General features: G+C 41.9%; 1 protein-coding gene across 4 annotated transcripts in view; it reads left to right on the top strand.

Moving 5' to 3' along the window:
• Nucleotides 1-8,828, top strand: part of CCDC134 (coiled-coil domain containing 134) — a 286,310-nt gene extending 277,482 nt beyond the window's left edge. For 2 of the 4 annotated variants that reach the window (XM_073644213.1, XM_073644211.1), the window contains exons 7-8: nucleotides 3,521-3,571; nucleotides 5,802-8,828. In XM_073644213.1, the coding sequence (XP_073500314.1) occupies nucleotides 3,521-3,571; nucleotides 5,802-5,927 (177 nt within the window). In that variant the 3' untranslated portion in view covers nucleotides 5,928-8,828. The remainder of the gene's footprint in view (nucleotides 1-3,520; nucleotides 3,572-5,801) is intronic. The other 2 variants (XR_012247767.1, XM_073644214.1) reach the window with 2 other exon arrangements.
• The last annotated feature ends 5,949 nt before the right edge of the window (nucleotides 8,829-14,777 follow it).

Here is a 14,777-nt window from a genome sequence, read left to right as displayed (position 1 = left end):
AGGTCTGTGAATTTCCTCTCACTATTAATGGTGTTCACCATGAGAAATTGGATTTGGTAGTTTTGAATAACTTGCCTTCTCCGGTGGTGTTGGGATTGCCCTGGTTAAAATTGCACAATCCTGTACTGGATTGGTCTACCAATGAAATTAAATCCTGGAGCCATAAATGTTATGACAAGTGTTGTAACGGGCGTATTGCAGCTTTGGATAGGGGGGAATTGCCTGTTCCTATTCAGGATTTTTGGAGAGTTTTTTCTGAGAAGGAATCACAGGTTTTGCCTCCCCATAGAGACTATGATTGTACCATTGAATTTGTCCCTGGAGCGACTCTTCCTAAAAGTCGTTTATTTAATCTTACTATTCCTGAGAGAAAGGCTTTGGAGGAATACATACAGACAAGTTTGGCCGCCGGTCACATTAGGCCCTCTAAGTCTCCTGTGGCGGTTGGATTTTTTTTTGTAAAAAAAAAGGACGGCGGTTTACGTCCTTGTCTGGATTTTCGTGAGATTAACAAAATTACTGTACGCAATCCTTACCCACTGCCATTGATTCCTGATCTGTTTAACCAGTTAGTGGGGGCCAAGTGGTTCTCTAAAATTGACCTTCGGGGGGCATACAATCTGTTGCGCATGAAGGAGGGTGACGAATGGAAGACTGCTTTTAACACTCCTGTGGGTCATTTTGAGAATTTGGTTATGCCTTTTGGTCTCACCAATGCTCCTGCATTTTTTCAGAATCTTATTAATGACATCCTTAGACCTTTGATCGGCAAAAATGTGGTTGTGTATTTGGATGACATTTTGATTTATTCGCCGGATCTGGAATCTCATTGGCGGAGCGTACGTGAAGTATTACGGTTATTAATTGACAATTCGCTTTTTGCTAAGCTGGAGAAATGTGAGTTCACTGTACAGAGAATTAGTTTTTTGGGCTACATTATCTCCAGCGAAGGTTTTGAGATGGACCCGGTTAAAGTTCAAGCTGTGCAGGAATGGCCTAGGCCTATTGGTTTGAAATCGATACAGAGGTTTTTGGGTTTCGCCAATTATTATAGAAAATTCATTAAAAATTTTTCTATTATTGTCAAACCTCTGACCGATCTCACCAGGAAAGGTGCTGATGCGGTTCAGTGGACTGCTGAGGCCATTGAAGCTTTTGTGTATCTCAAGGAGAGGTTCACCTCTGCTCCCATCCTTATGCAGCCTGATGTGACTAAGCCGTTTTTGGTTGAGGTTGATGCTTCCTCTGTGGGGGTTGGCGCAGTATTGTCTCAGGATAACGGGGATGGAGTACATCCCTGTGCCTTTTTTTCAAAAAAATTTTCGGAGACTGAACTGAATTACGATATTGGTAATCGGGAATTATTGGCTATTAAACTCGCATTTGAACACTGGCGCCACCTCTTGGAAGGTGCTGAATTTCCCGTTCAGGTTTTTACGGATCATAAAAATTTGATATATCTTGATGCTGCCAAGCGCCTGAATGCCCGTCAGGCTAGGTGGGCACTGTTTTTCTCGCGGTTTAATTTTTCCGTTACTTACATCCCAGGTACTAAGAATGTTAAGGCGGATGCGTTGTCTCGCAGTTTTTCTCCCATAGTCGGTGCTGGGAAAGAGGAGAACATTTTACAAGAAGGTGTTGTGATAGCTGCTTTGGACTCCATTTTGGAAGATGAGATTCTTAAAGCACAGGAGAATGCCCCATCTAACACTCCCCATGGGAGGTTGTTTGTGCCTGGGACCTTTAGGAGAGATTTGTTTGTTGAGTGTCACGAATCTCGGTTGGCAGGTCATCCCGGAATCTCTGAGACCAAGAGACTGGTGGGTCGCAGTTTTTGGTGGCCTGGATGGCAGAAGGAAGTCATTAAGTGGGTGCGTCAATGTACTATATGTGCTAGATCTAAGTCCTCACATACTCCTGCTGCGGGGTTACTTTGCCCTCTGGAGGTTCCCAGTGCTCCTTGGACACATTTGGCTATGGACTTTATAACTGACCTTCCCCCCTCTGAGGGTTTTACTGTCATCTGGGTGGTCGTGGACCGTTTTAGCAAGATGTGTCACTTGGTTCCCTTCGTCAAACTGCCCTGCGCTAAGACTCTCGCTAAGGCCTTTGTCAAGGAAATTGTCAGACTTCATGGCGTTCCTACTGACATTGCTTCTGATAGGGGACCTCAGTTCGTGGCTCGTTTTTGGCGCGCCTTTTGTGACAGGTTGGGAGTTCATTTGTCGTTCTCATCCGGATATCATCCTGAATCTAATGGCCAGACAGAAAGGAAAAACCAGGATGTTGAGCAGTTCTTGCGTTGTTTTGTGGCAGACAATCAAGAGGGGTGGTCTGAGTTTCTGCCACTTGCTGAATTTGCTCTGAACAATCATACATCTTCTTCTGCTGGTTGTTCGCCTTTTTTTTGTTGTTCTGGGAGACATCCGTCGTTTGGGTCGTTCTCCAAGTTGGTATCTGCCGTGCCTGAGGAGGAGAATTTTTCCGGCGATTTGGAGAGAGTTTGGACGGATGTGCGTGGTAATCTTCAGGAGGCTAACAGAAAATCTAAAGACTACTTTGATAGGAAACGACAGGAGGTTTTGTTCGCTGTTGGTGACATGGTTTGGTTGTCCTCTAGGAATCTGCGGTTGAGGATTCCTTCTAAGAAATTGGGTCCCAAGTTTGTAGGGCCCTTTAAGGTGCTTCAGGTTGTCAACCAATCTGCTGTTAGGTTGGAGGTTCCTACCTCCTGGAGAATTAATCCGGTGTTTCATGTCTCTCTGTTAAAAAAAGCTGTTGTGTCGGATTGTGACGCCTCTGCCTCTGTTCCTCCGGTGGTGGAGGACGGGGAATATGAAATTTCTCGCATCCTTAATTCTAGACGGTATAGAGGTAGTTTGCAGTATCTCGTGGCCTGGAAAGGTTTCGGACCCGAGGATAACTCATGGGTGAGGTCGGATGATGTTTCCGCGTCCAGACTTATCAGAGCGTTTCACAGGAGATTTCCTGATAAGCCTGGTCCTAGGGGATCCGGAGGATCCTCTTAGAAGGGGGGGTACTGTTAGAACCTTGCTCTTAGTTTTTTTTCTATTGCTGGTCACATGACCTTGTTGGCCTATTTAGTCCTGCTCCGCCCTTCTGGCTTTGCTGGACTTCATTGTATTACTACTCTTTAGCTAGCCTGTGCTCTGTATCTAACTCTGTTAGTTTGCTTGGTCTTCGGACCTCTGTGTTCTATATATTTTGTTTGTTCGTCTGTCTGCTACTATTTCTGTTAGGAGGTGTCCATTTTGCTCCCAGTCCCTAGTACTTGTCGGGATTCCTTCCCCACATCTATAGGTCTCCGTACAGACTAGCTTAGGACTTTAGCAGGTCTGATCGCAGGATCAGGTTCCCTGTTACATCGTAGGGATCAAGCTGAGTTCTATCGTAGGGACAGATCTCCTCTCTTTCCTTAGCTCTGGTAGCAGAACATAACACTGAGTCACTGAGCTCAATGATTGGCTGCAGCACTGACGATGTGACTTTAACGCTGCAGACAATATCAGACACCGTGATCAGTAGAGACTCAGCACTGGACCTGGGAATGGTGAGTAAGACACATGTGGATTTTGCTCTTTTTTTTTTTTTTTTAAAACAAACTGCAGCCAGAGAACAGAGGCTGTCCAAAACTACAAAACCATTTTTAACTTTGTGTTTGAAAATGTTTTTGTTAACTAGACATCCCCAAGTGTTCCTGTTGTTGGCAGCCCATTAACAACATGCTTGCTCTTAGATGTCCCCAACCAGTGTTCAGTGGGGCCTGCCTGCTTTATCTACAGGCAAAAGAAGCAAATGTCCACATTGTGTCTGGTGCTTGCTCCATGCATCTTGACATGTACTGACACATGCACTAACTTGCCCATAGACTACTAGTCACCTGATGGAAGCCAGATCCGTGTTCACCTGTTGGCACACTTTTTTTATATATATTTTTTTTGCTGTATGGGATGGTGACACTGAGTGTGCTTTATGTGGTGTCTTCTACAATGCACTGCAGTACTACTGTATTTCAGTGTATTCTACCTGTCAGTGTTACACACACACCATGATTACTGCCATTGGGGTGACTGAGGGAGCCTCTCTCTATGGAGCAGTGCAGCGGATTGTATATGGGTATCCAGTTATTAAAACTAATTACAATAAGTTCATTAGTGTTTCTAAAGAGGGAGCATCCCCCCTCTGGACACTAGGGGACCTAAATGTACAATTTTGTGGTTGCCTCTCTATTCCACTACAGTATTACTGAATGACAGTGGATTATCCTTGTGAACGTTACATACACACAGCTAAACAATCCTCACCATGACAGAGAAAATACTGTGTACAATTGTGGGCTCCAGTGTATAAAAAGGACAAAGTAGAGTGACCAAGGGAATGGGGGAACTGCCGTACAAAGACGGGTTTCAAGCTTGTGGTTGTTTAGTTTGGGAAAACGAAGGCTTAGGGGCGATCATAGACGCAGATTCTTTACTGTAAGAGCAGTGAGACTATGGAACACTCTACCACATGATGTTGTAATGGGTGATTCCCTACAAAAGTCCAATGAGTGTCTGGATGCCTTTCTATAAAAATATAATGTTACAGGTTACGAGCACTAGATTGTATGATTTGGCGTATATCCAGGGAACTAGGCTGATCGTTGAGCCGGGAGTAAATTTTCCCCTAATATAGAGCTATTAGTGTCTGCCCCATGGAGTTTTTGCCTTTCTGGATCAACATGTTAGGCTATAGGTTGAACTTGATGAACTGAAAGGTGTATTCCCATCTCCAAGATTTTATCCCTATATGTAGTAATTGTAATAGTAACAAATACCTCCAATTAAAAATGTAGTATAGTTTTTCTGATTAGCTATACCACTTACCCCATGTGCAGAGCATTGCAGTAGCTTATTTATCCATGGTTACGAGCACTAATAATTAACTAACTGTTACTACACTAGTGGCCATAACCATGGATACCTAAGCTACTGCAGTGCTCTGTATAGAGAAAGAAACATAGCGAATCAGAAGAACTATACTACAATTCTACTTGGAGGTATTTTCTAATATTATTATTATTATTATTAGTAGTAGTAGTAGTAGTAGTAGTAGTAGTAGTAGTAGTACACCTAGTACATATTGGCATAGGACCTTGGAGATGGGAATAACCCCTTAAGTCTAGCTTGAACCTTACAAACTATGAGAGCTCCAGTCCTCTATCAAAGCATTTTAGGTGCTGGCAAAAATGACAATGCCTTCATTCATGTATGAAGCCCAACGACTTGTTATCCATCATCAGGTGAGTGGATGCCTATGGATGTATAGGCCTGGCACTTTCACGCCTCAGTTACAGATACTGCAAAACACAGTGGGACAGTAATCTTAAAAATATGCTCTTTAAGCCTATACATAAAGCAAGAAACCACCCGCCATCCACTAAACATAGGGCAGGGACACCCAAGTACAAGAATGCACTGAAGGAGCTGCCAACAACAAACGCAAACCCAGACTATAGAAATACTACTTAAAAGGGTTGTCTGGTATACCAAAACCATTTCAGACGCCAAATCAGTTCACTATATTTGTGGCATACATCGGACATGCACTGCAAATGCCTTGTGAACTGATTCTGTGAGCACATGTCGTACTTGTACATGTTTGCCTACCAGAAGCTGCCGAATTGTGTCTAAAGAATAGTGCCATACCGAAGAGTATCTAATACCGTTATATAATGTCTCATCAATTTTGCCAGGGAGAATGTTGTGATTGTTCTTTAATAGTTTATGTATTTTTCTTAGTTTTTACCCAATACAGATGCCTTTCAGAAAGCATTAAAAGAAGAAGAGAAGCGGAGACGTAAGGAAGAGAAACGGAAGGAGATCAGGAAAGGTCCTCGGATAACGCGCTCTCGGTCAGAGTTATAACGCTGGGGGTAACATGGTGCGTGTAGCGGAGGAAGCCTTATAGAACAATACACGTGCCAACGGGACTCCTGTCTGAACCAATATATGACAAAAACTGCTCGAACACTGGATTTAGACACATGTAGAAGATGTGCCAGAGGTCCTGTGCGCCAAGAATGTGGAATGTGAATTATCAGCAAGGTTTATTGATCGCTTACAAGATCATTCGACCTGTAAAATTGTTTCAAAGAATTTTGAAGGAGCCAGTCTTATTTATCATGTTACCCCCATACACATTAGACTAGTATCTGACCCCACCAATATCTAATGTGTATGGGGGCCCCGAGAATTCATAGTCTGGGAATGAAGGATCCGGCATGTCCAATTGCTGACTACAGATCCCTTTATTCTCAAGGAGATAAGTAGCCGCCAGAGAGGTCTGGCAGTGTTTTTTTCATGGAGAACACAGGAGTGCTCGGCCAAGTGACTGCCCCTTTGTTTAGGATAGTCGGGCAATATAGGTGCCAATGGTAAGATCACACCCATCTGCTGCGCATGGAGGGTTCACACCTATCTGCTGCGTGTGGAGGGCTGGCGCCCACGTGCTGCGTGTGGAGGGCTGGCGCCCACGTGCTGCGTGTGGAGGGCTGGCGCCCACGTGCTGCGTGTGGAGGGCTGGCGCCCACGTGCTGCGTGTGGAGGGCTGACGCCCACGTGCTGCGTGTGGAGGGCTGGCGCCCACGTGCTGCGTGTGGAGGGCTGACGTCCAGTGGTTCAGATATCTGCCCGGAGTCACAGTAGGTTATTTTTTACCGTTCTGCCAATGCGAGACACATAGATGTAACATCTTTAGGCCACATGCTGCACTGTAGAAATTATTCCAAAACCTCAACAAAGCTGCTATGTGTGAATGCGTTCATGGGATGTAGACCGTGGTTAAATCATGTTTTTACTTTGGTGCAAAAAAAAAAGTCTTGAATTTGCAAAACTTTGCATTTTTTAACTCTGAGCACAATTTACCTGCAGTGTGTGACTGCTACACTCTTAAAAGGTTTTCCCATGAAAGATTTATTCGTTATTTTTATAATTGCTGGAAGTTCCAGGGGTTGAGACCCTCCAGTTCCTCCTCATTGCAGCCAGAATTAAACTGATCAGCATGGTTCCACATGACGGCTGCACTCGGATGTCTCTGTCACTCCCATGCACATGCAGAACATGATTAAGGCAGCTTTGCCATGCTGTTCAATCCCGAGCACAGTGAGGATGAATGGGGTAATAGGAGCCTGAGTACTGGCTACTACTAATTGTGGGTGTCAGCAGTGGGGCGGCCAGCGATCTGACATGTCACCTCTAGGTTAAGTTCATACGACCGTATTTTCGGTCTAAGTGCAGTTCGTGTGTGCAAAAAAAAATCTGATTCCATATAGAGCCACCGTATACCATCTGATATATATAGATTTTTTTACTAGAGGTCTTGTAGTTTGTCTTGGGAATTTTTAGTAATTGCTGCTGTCTACAAACGAACAGATGACAAATGAGCAAAAAATAGCTGCCAAATAAAAATGAAATTGTTTTTTTTTTTAACCATAATTGAAATATGTTAATACCCTGAAATGCCGCAGGAGACATTAAGGCTATGTGCACAGTTTTTTTTTGTTTTTGTTTTTTTAGGTGTTCAAAAACCATGCATTTTCAAATGGAAACCTCTTCAAGAAACGCTCCTTCTATGGGAAGATTTTAGTTTACTTAAAAATTAAAATGTCAGTTACTCTTTATTTCATAAATGAATAGTATACATGAAAATAGGAAACTTTGTAATGGACCTTATCAGAGAAATTTGCTGCTTTCTCCACCAGGACTGAACTTTCATTAAAAAAAATTCCAGTTCACAGTTAAATTCTGTATTCAGTGAAGACAGATTATTACATTACTGAGATAGGAGATGGCTATTAGTGCTGATGAGATTCTATGTAGATGGAGGAGGGAAAGAGGAGGGAGGAGCTAGAGGCAGAGCTCTCTGAGATAGGAGGTGGCTATTAGTACTGATGAGATTCTATGTAGATGGAGGAGGGAGGAGCTAGAGGCAGAGCTCTCTGAGATAGGAGATGGCTATTAGTACTGATGAGATTCTATGTAGATGGAGGAGGGAGGAGCTAGAGGCAGAGCTCTCTGAGATAGGAGGTGGCTATTAGTACTGATGAGATTCTATGTAGATTGTGGAGGAAAAGAGGAGGGAGGAGCTAGAGGCAGAGCTCTCTGAGATAGGAGATGGCTATTAGTACTGATGAGATTCTATGTAGATGGAGGAGGGAGGAGCTAGAGGCAGAGCTCTCTGAGATAGGAGATGGCTATTAGTACTGATGAGATTCTATGTAGATTGTGGAGGAAAAGAGGAGGGAGGAGCTAGTGGCAGAGCTCTCTGAGATAGGAGGTGGCTATTAGTACTGATGAGATTCTATGTAGATGGAGGAGGGAGGAGCTAGAGGCAGAGCTCTCTGAGATAGGAGGTGGCTATTAGTACTGATGAGATTCTATGTAGATGGAGGAGGGAGGAGCTAGTGGCAGAGCTCTCTGAGATAGGAGGTGGCTATTAGTACTGATGAGATTCTATGTAGATGGAGGAGCTAGAGGCAGAGCTCTCTGAGATAGGAGGTGGCTATTAGTACTGATGAGATTCTATGTAGATGGAGGAGGGAGGAGCTAGAGGCAGAGCTCTCTGAGATAGGAGATGGCTATTAGTACTGATGAGATTCTATGTAGATGGAGGAGGGAGGAGCTAGAGGCAGAGCTCTCTGAGATAGGAGGTGGCTATTAGTACTGATGAGATTCTATGTAGATGGAGGAGGGAGGAGCTAGTGGCAGAGCTCTCTGAGATAGGAGGTGGCTATTAGTACTGATGAGATTCTATGTAGATGGAGGAGGGAGGAGCTAGTGGCAGAGCTCTCTGAGATAGGAGGTGGCTATTAGTACTGATGAGATTCTATGTAGATGGAGGAGGGAGAAGCTAGAGGCAGAGCTCTCTGAGATAGGAGATGGCTATTAGTACTGATGAGATTCTATGTAGACGAGAGGAGGAGGAGGGAGGTTCTCAACCTTTAACTCCTCCTAACCCTACATATATATACAATATATATATAATATATATACATACATACATATCAGTGGTAACTGTCATCTCCTATCTCAGTAATGTAATAAATGAATACAGATTTTACCCATGAATTGAGAATTTTGAGAGTGAAAGAACAATTGAGGAGGAGAAAATAGCAGATTTCTCTGATGAGATATATTACAAAGTTGCTTACTTTCATGTGTACTATTGATTTCTAAAATAAACTAACCCCTGTTTTAAGCAATTTTGAAGAGTTTTTTTGTAAATGGTTTTGCAGCCTTCTGATTGGTCAGTGCCTAGTTTACAGTGGATTCCATCAGAAGCGTATTCACATAACAAATCCTGAAGAGGGAAAAAAAAAGCTGAAAAGGCTAAAGATATGAACAGCAAAATGTTTGTTGTTCATATCTTCAGTCTTTTCAGCGTGTGTTTCTCCATTTGACTTTTCAAGTGTTTTTTTCACATGTACCTGCTTAAAAAAAAACTGTGTACACATGCCCTTAGATACCCTGTGGTTTTCTTTTATTAGTGCATCTTTTTTTAAGCAGCCAGTTTTGTAGAGAGTACTAATAAACTTAGCAGAAACCTGTTGAAAAATTCTAGTTATGTAATCTAACAGCAGCATGATGTAGGGACAGAGACCCTGATTCCAGTGATGTGTCCCTTAGTTTACTGGGGCGTGGTTGGATTAGGGGGCACAAGGCCAGTTGTCCTGTAGTGATAATCTCCTGCTGATAAAACACTGATTATATTGAAATAGCAAAACACAGCCTAACAGGTGACCCATCACTGTAATTCCAACATCATGTTGCTCACAGATTACATAGCAAACACCTGCTGACGGATTACTTTTAGTTGGGTCCCATCACGTCCTAGAATACTTCATAAGGTAGAACAAGGTGAGGCTTTTGGTGGGAGGTTGGGTAAATTATCACCTGATGTACATTTCATTGCTTCTCTGGCCATTGGGATGCATAAATGAATGAATTCAGCAGGTTTGTGACTCTCTGGCTAATTCCTGCCAGATCCAAGCACCGGGCTCCTAATGTATACAATTGATAGTTACAAACTGAATGGGAACCAGAGAGGAAAATGTCACCTGATTTGGGCTCATTCTGGTAAAATAAAAATAAAACCTGCGTCTGTTAATAAAAACCATCTGATTAGCTAATAGCATACTGTGTCTTTGAGAAAAGTCTTCTAATTTCAGCTACTGACACTTTCTCCCAGAACCAATAAGTCCTCTTTAAGGTGCCTGTACACACTTAAATTATGTGAACAGACAGTAATTTCTCCCATCTCCCTTCTATACGTGCACGCTCGGGTCAGCGGAGCGTGCATGTGTCTTCATTGAGGACAGGTGTGTAATCCCCTGCTGGGAAGCTCTGGTGGCAGCAGCATCTCTCCCCTGAGAATAAAAGGTTGAAATACAATATGTTCAACCCTTCTTTGCCCCAATATAATGTATGTTCAGACTCCGCCAGCCCGCATACCATTTACTTTCTGAAATCTGAGCATTCGAGCAACTTTTCTCTAATGTGCATAGGGGTCGTAAAGCTATAATGAAGTATGACAGTAGGATTATGTGTGGACTGGTAAAAGACATGGAAGCTGTGGGATTCTTCCTATTTTAGGTCTGTTCTCAGATGAAATGAGCGGTTTGGTTCTCATCCTATAAACAAGCTGCTATTTAATCAGTTTTGTAACATTGTGACATATCTTATCGTAAGCTCGTGATCGCTGTATCTTCCTCCCCCCTTTGTCTTAAAAACATGGATAAAATTGAGCAACATGAACATTTGCAAGAATCAAAACAATTTAGTTGTGGTGTGTGATATAGAATGGTAAAACAGATCATATAAAGGAACTGACTCATCCAATCTCAATGACGGATCTCACGACATGCTAGTTTATACTGAATGAGAGATTTTTCTATCAGATATTTTGAATGTTCCCATAATAAGGAACACTTATTTATTATAGAAATAACACCTTTCAGAATATTTTTTTTTCTAATTACAACGTTGTTCAGTTTCAGTATATACAGTAAAATGGGATCTGACAATTTATAAGACATTGGTAAGATTTCATCCATTTGGCTGATGTAATACAGTGCTTGAACATGTGTGAACATGCCTTAATGCTGGTCATATGCTCGCGACCATAGTTTGGCCAGTAGTATCATATGTCTGGTTGTCGCCAACTGTTTCCAGAGAGCAGATGTCAGGGGAAAGGGCGATCAGGCATATTGGATTTCACCATGCTGCCGGTTGGGTCTCCCCAATGAAATAAATATGCATGCTCTGCTCAGATGAGCATGCATGTCTCCTTCCAACTGACTGCTCTTTTATATTTATGGCCATGGCTACACTTGGAAGGATACCAGCCAACCATAAGTGCTCTGTTTGTGAATCTTTATCAGAGATTGAGATTTGTCAGGGCCAACACAACGTACGGAGCGTTCTCTTCACGAACTGACTGCAATTTTATGTCGAAGGATGAATGGTGCAAAAGCTTGAACACAATGTAGTAATGGTAAAACCCTTACACTGTTCTTGAAATATTTTATTAAATTATCATGTTTGTCATATTAATAATATGGGATTCTGGAGTACAGACGTGAAGGCGCTGCCTAAAGCCAGCGGTAACATTGCAGCTGTCCGGTGCAGGGGGTAGAAAGGAAAGAAATCATCTGATTGCTTTCTGGATCAGTAACTGCTCCGCTGGAAGCTGGCGCTGCACTTTGTTTACAAGCAAGCGGTGACAAAGTTTCTAAGATATGGCATATTGTGAGTGAATAACTTTCCGTGATGTTATGTAATAAAAGAGAAACAAAAATAAGCACAGCGTGCATATACTTGGTGATTTTGGTAAATTACTTTAATTGTATTTATTTACATATTTACAATGTTGTTTTCATATTGTGGTGTAAAAAAAGTGCTGGTTTGGTCATATTTTATAGGGAGATTCATTATACTTTTCCACCTTTTGGGGTTGTTATAATTTCAATGTGTTGTTTTCTTTAAAAATATATATTAAAGAAATGTTTCTAATAGATTATCGCTATCAGGTTGACTACATTACAGAACCCGATAATATAGAGTGGCCCAAAAGTATGTATATAATGTATCAATGAGATTTACCACAATAGATTGAGTAGACACACAAGGAGGTTATATGCACTTTAGGACATTCTTTATTACATTTACATCTAACCAATTTATTATATATTGTCAGAGTTGGTCCATTTTATTCCAGCTCCACAGCGTTGGTATATGTACCCATATAATTTCAGTGATTCAACTCTACACAGACTTTTGGGCCACCCTGTATATGGGTGAGGGCTTCGTCAAAGCAATTGGAGATCAATAATGTACTTGAGCGTCTTTCTAAGTGAAAACACAATTCACTTCAGTATCATCCTTTTTTCAATTGAAGCACATAATTCAGGCACCGCTCATACAAAGCAATAGATAATGCCTTCAACACAGCAGAATAGAATTGTCCCATTCCTATAAAAGTGTTCCCGCTGGTGTCCAGATTTCAAGGTTACTGGTGGGGAAACACTGATTTACACAGAAATTACTGCTGATTCTGTAGACAGGATTAAAAAAAATATACACTATATCTCAGCCCCAAACCACTATGGTCTCGATTACAGAGTCTTTGATTTAAAACATGATGATTTTCATCACTGACAGAGAAGGGGGCTGACTTGGCTGTTGGAATAAGCAGTCAGCCAACCCACTATAGTCATATGCCAGCACAATCTCCAAGCACAGGACCTGGGATGGACTGGCTTTCAGCAGATTGAAGCATCTGGGCTTCTACAACTATTAGTAATTCTAGAACTACTTACAGTCTGACTATGTAATGGTACACATGTTAAAGTTTTAGTTTTGAGATGTATCCCTTTAAATGGCTATATAGAGACCTCATCCGTGACTTCTATTCAACTCCTTGAATCCTAACAGAATTACTGCAATCAGTTTTTCTTGTCAGAAGACTATATGCATGATCTGTTATGGTAGATTGTCCTTCCTTTCCCCACAATTTTAGAAGGATTATTCTCAAATGTAGAAGTGGTATATGCACAATAAAATATCAAATATGTTCATAAACATTGTGTTATTTTTGGCCAAATTAAAAGTTCACAGACCTGCTAAAAGAAGCCATCAAATCACATCTCGATCAAAAGTTTTGATAGGTTTGCAAAAAAAAAAATCCTTTTATTTTTTTTAAAGGTTTTAGATAAAACAAAGGAGCACAATAGTTTGTATGAAGATTTTTACAGTTGTGGTCAACTTTATTGACACATGAATTTTAAAGGGGTTTTCCACTGCTATTATATTGTTAACGTCTGCTTAGGAAAGGTGGTCAATATCTGATGATTAGTGGTGGATCTGACACCCAGCACCCCCCAATCAGCTCTTGCTGCAGAACACCACAGCCATGTAGAGCAGTACCTGTGAGTGGCTGCTCCTGGGTACCGCAGATCAGCTCCTATTAATTCTGTCCATGTCAGATACCATGTTTCTTCATTTCTTTTCTGACATGACTGCATTCAGGCTTGGACTGGCCCACCGGAGAAAAGGAGAATCCTCCGGTGGGCCACCACTGTCTTATATGAGCAGTACTTGGCACAATATACTTGAATCACTTTGTACAGATAAAGGCAGCATCGTATTCATTTACCAATCTACCCAGCTCATTGGTATATAAATTTGTGATTGAGGATAATGTCACATTTGTATGTAGCTGAAAAGTGGGGCCCTGGAGTTGGCCCTTGGCACTCTAGTCCGACGCTGATATTGGCTGATGACTTGTTATTAGTAAGTGCGTGTGGAAATATTATAGGTTTGCAGTGTTTCTTCAACCATTAAGAAAAGACATTCCATCACAAGACAAAAGTCCATGTACGTCCTACATACTGTGCACATGTGTTGTTCATATATTACATCAATTACCTTAGGAGGCCACTTTGGAAGAAAAAAAGAAACGGGATATTTTAAAAATAACCACAACTGGTACTTTGCATTAACTGTGATACAGTTTTTTGAGCCTGAATTTGTCAATATGGTTGTATTTTATTTTGTTAGGTTGCTGAGAACATATTAAATGTGATTTTCATATTGACCCTCTTGTTTCTGTGTTTTTTTTCCCATATTCCTTGTTCACTTTATTCTCAAAACATTTGTCTGTGTTGTATATGTTCACACTTTTGCTGCTTTACCATGGAAATGCAAAGAAATCATTTAGAAACCTCACAGCATGTGAACAGGATTTTGTGTAACCCCAATTACGTTTCCTATAGTTTTTGAATGTGGCTAAACGGATAATCCACAATAAAGGCACCATATGTAATAGTGGCCCTATAGTGACACCATATATAATAGTGGCCCTTTAGGCACACCATATGTAATAGTGGCCCTATAGTGACACTATATGGAATACTGGCCATATAGGGACATCATATGTAATAGTGGCTGTGAAGAGCCGGGGTCTTCCGTGGGCGTAATACTACTCAGACAACACAGCGTGTGGGTAAAACAGCGTGGCAATACTTTATTGAACCACAAAGCGGACAATAAAAGCACAGAACAGTCCCAGCAAATACCCAAGATGGCACAACATTACACAGTCTCACCCTTCCTTCTCCGCCCGCCTGGGATAGAACAGCTGCGACTTTGGAGACTTCCAGGCCAACTATCTCAAAAAGTGTCCCCCCCCAGCTTCTGGCGGGCCCCCACAGAGAGAAG

The sequence above is a fragment of the Phyllobates terribilis genome, unplaced genomic scaffold (assembly GCF_046119375.1).
Source record: "Phyllobates terribilis strain yellow unplaced genomic scaffold, ASM4611937v1 Scaffold_8__6_contigs__length_399053987, whole genome shotgun sequence".
Taxonomy (NCBI): Eukaryota; Metazoa; Chordata; class Amphibia; order Anura; family Dendrobatidae; genus Phyllobates; species Phyllobates terribilis.
Note: the sequence above shows the minus strand (reverse complement) of the source record. Positions and strands in the feature narration are given on the sequence as shown.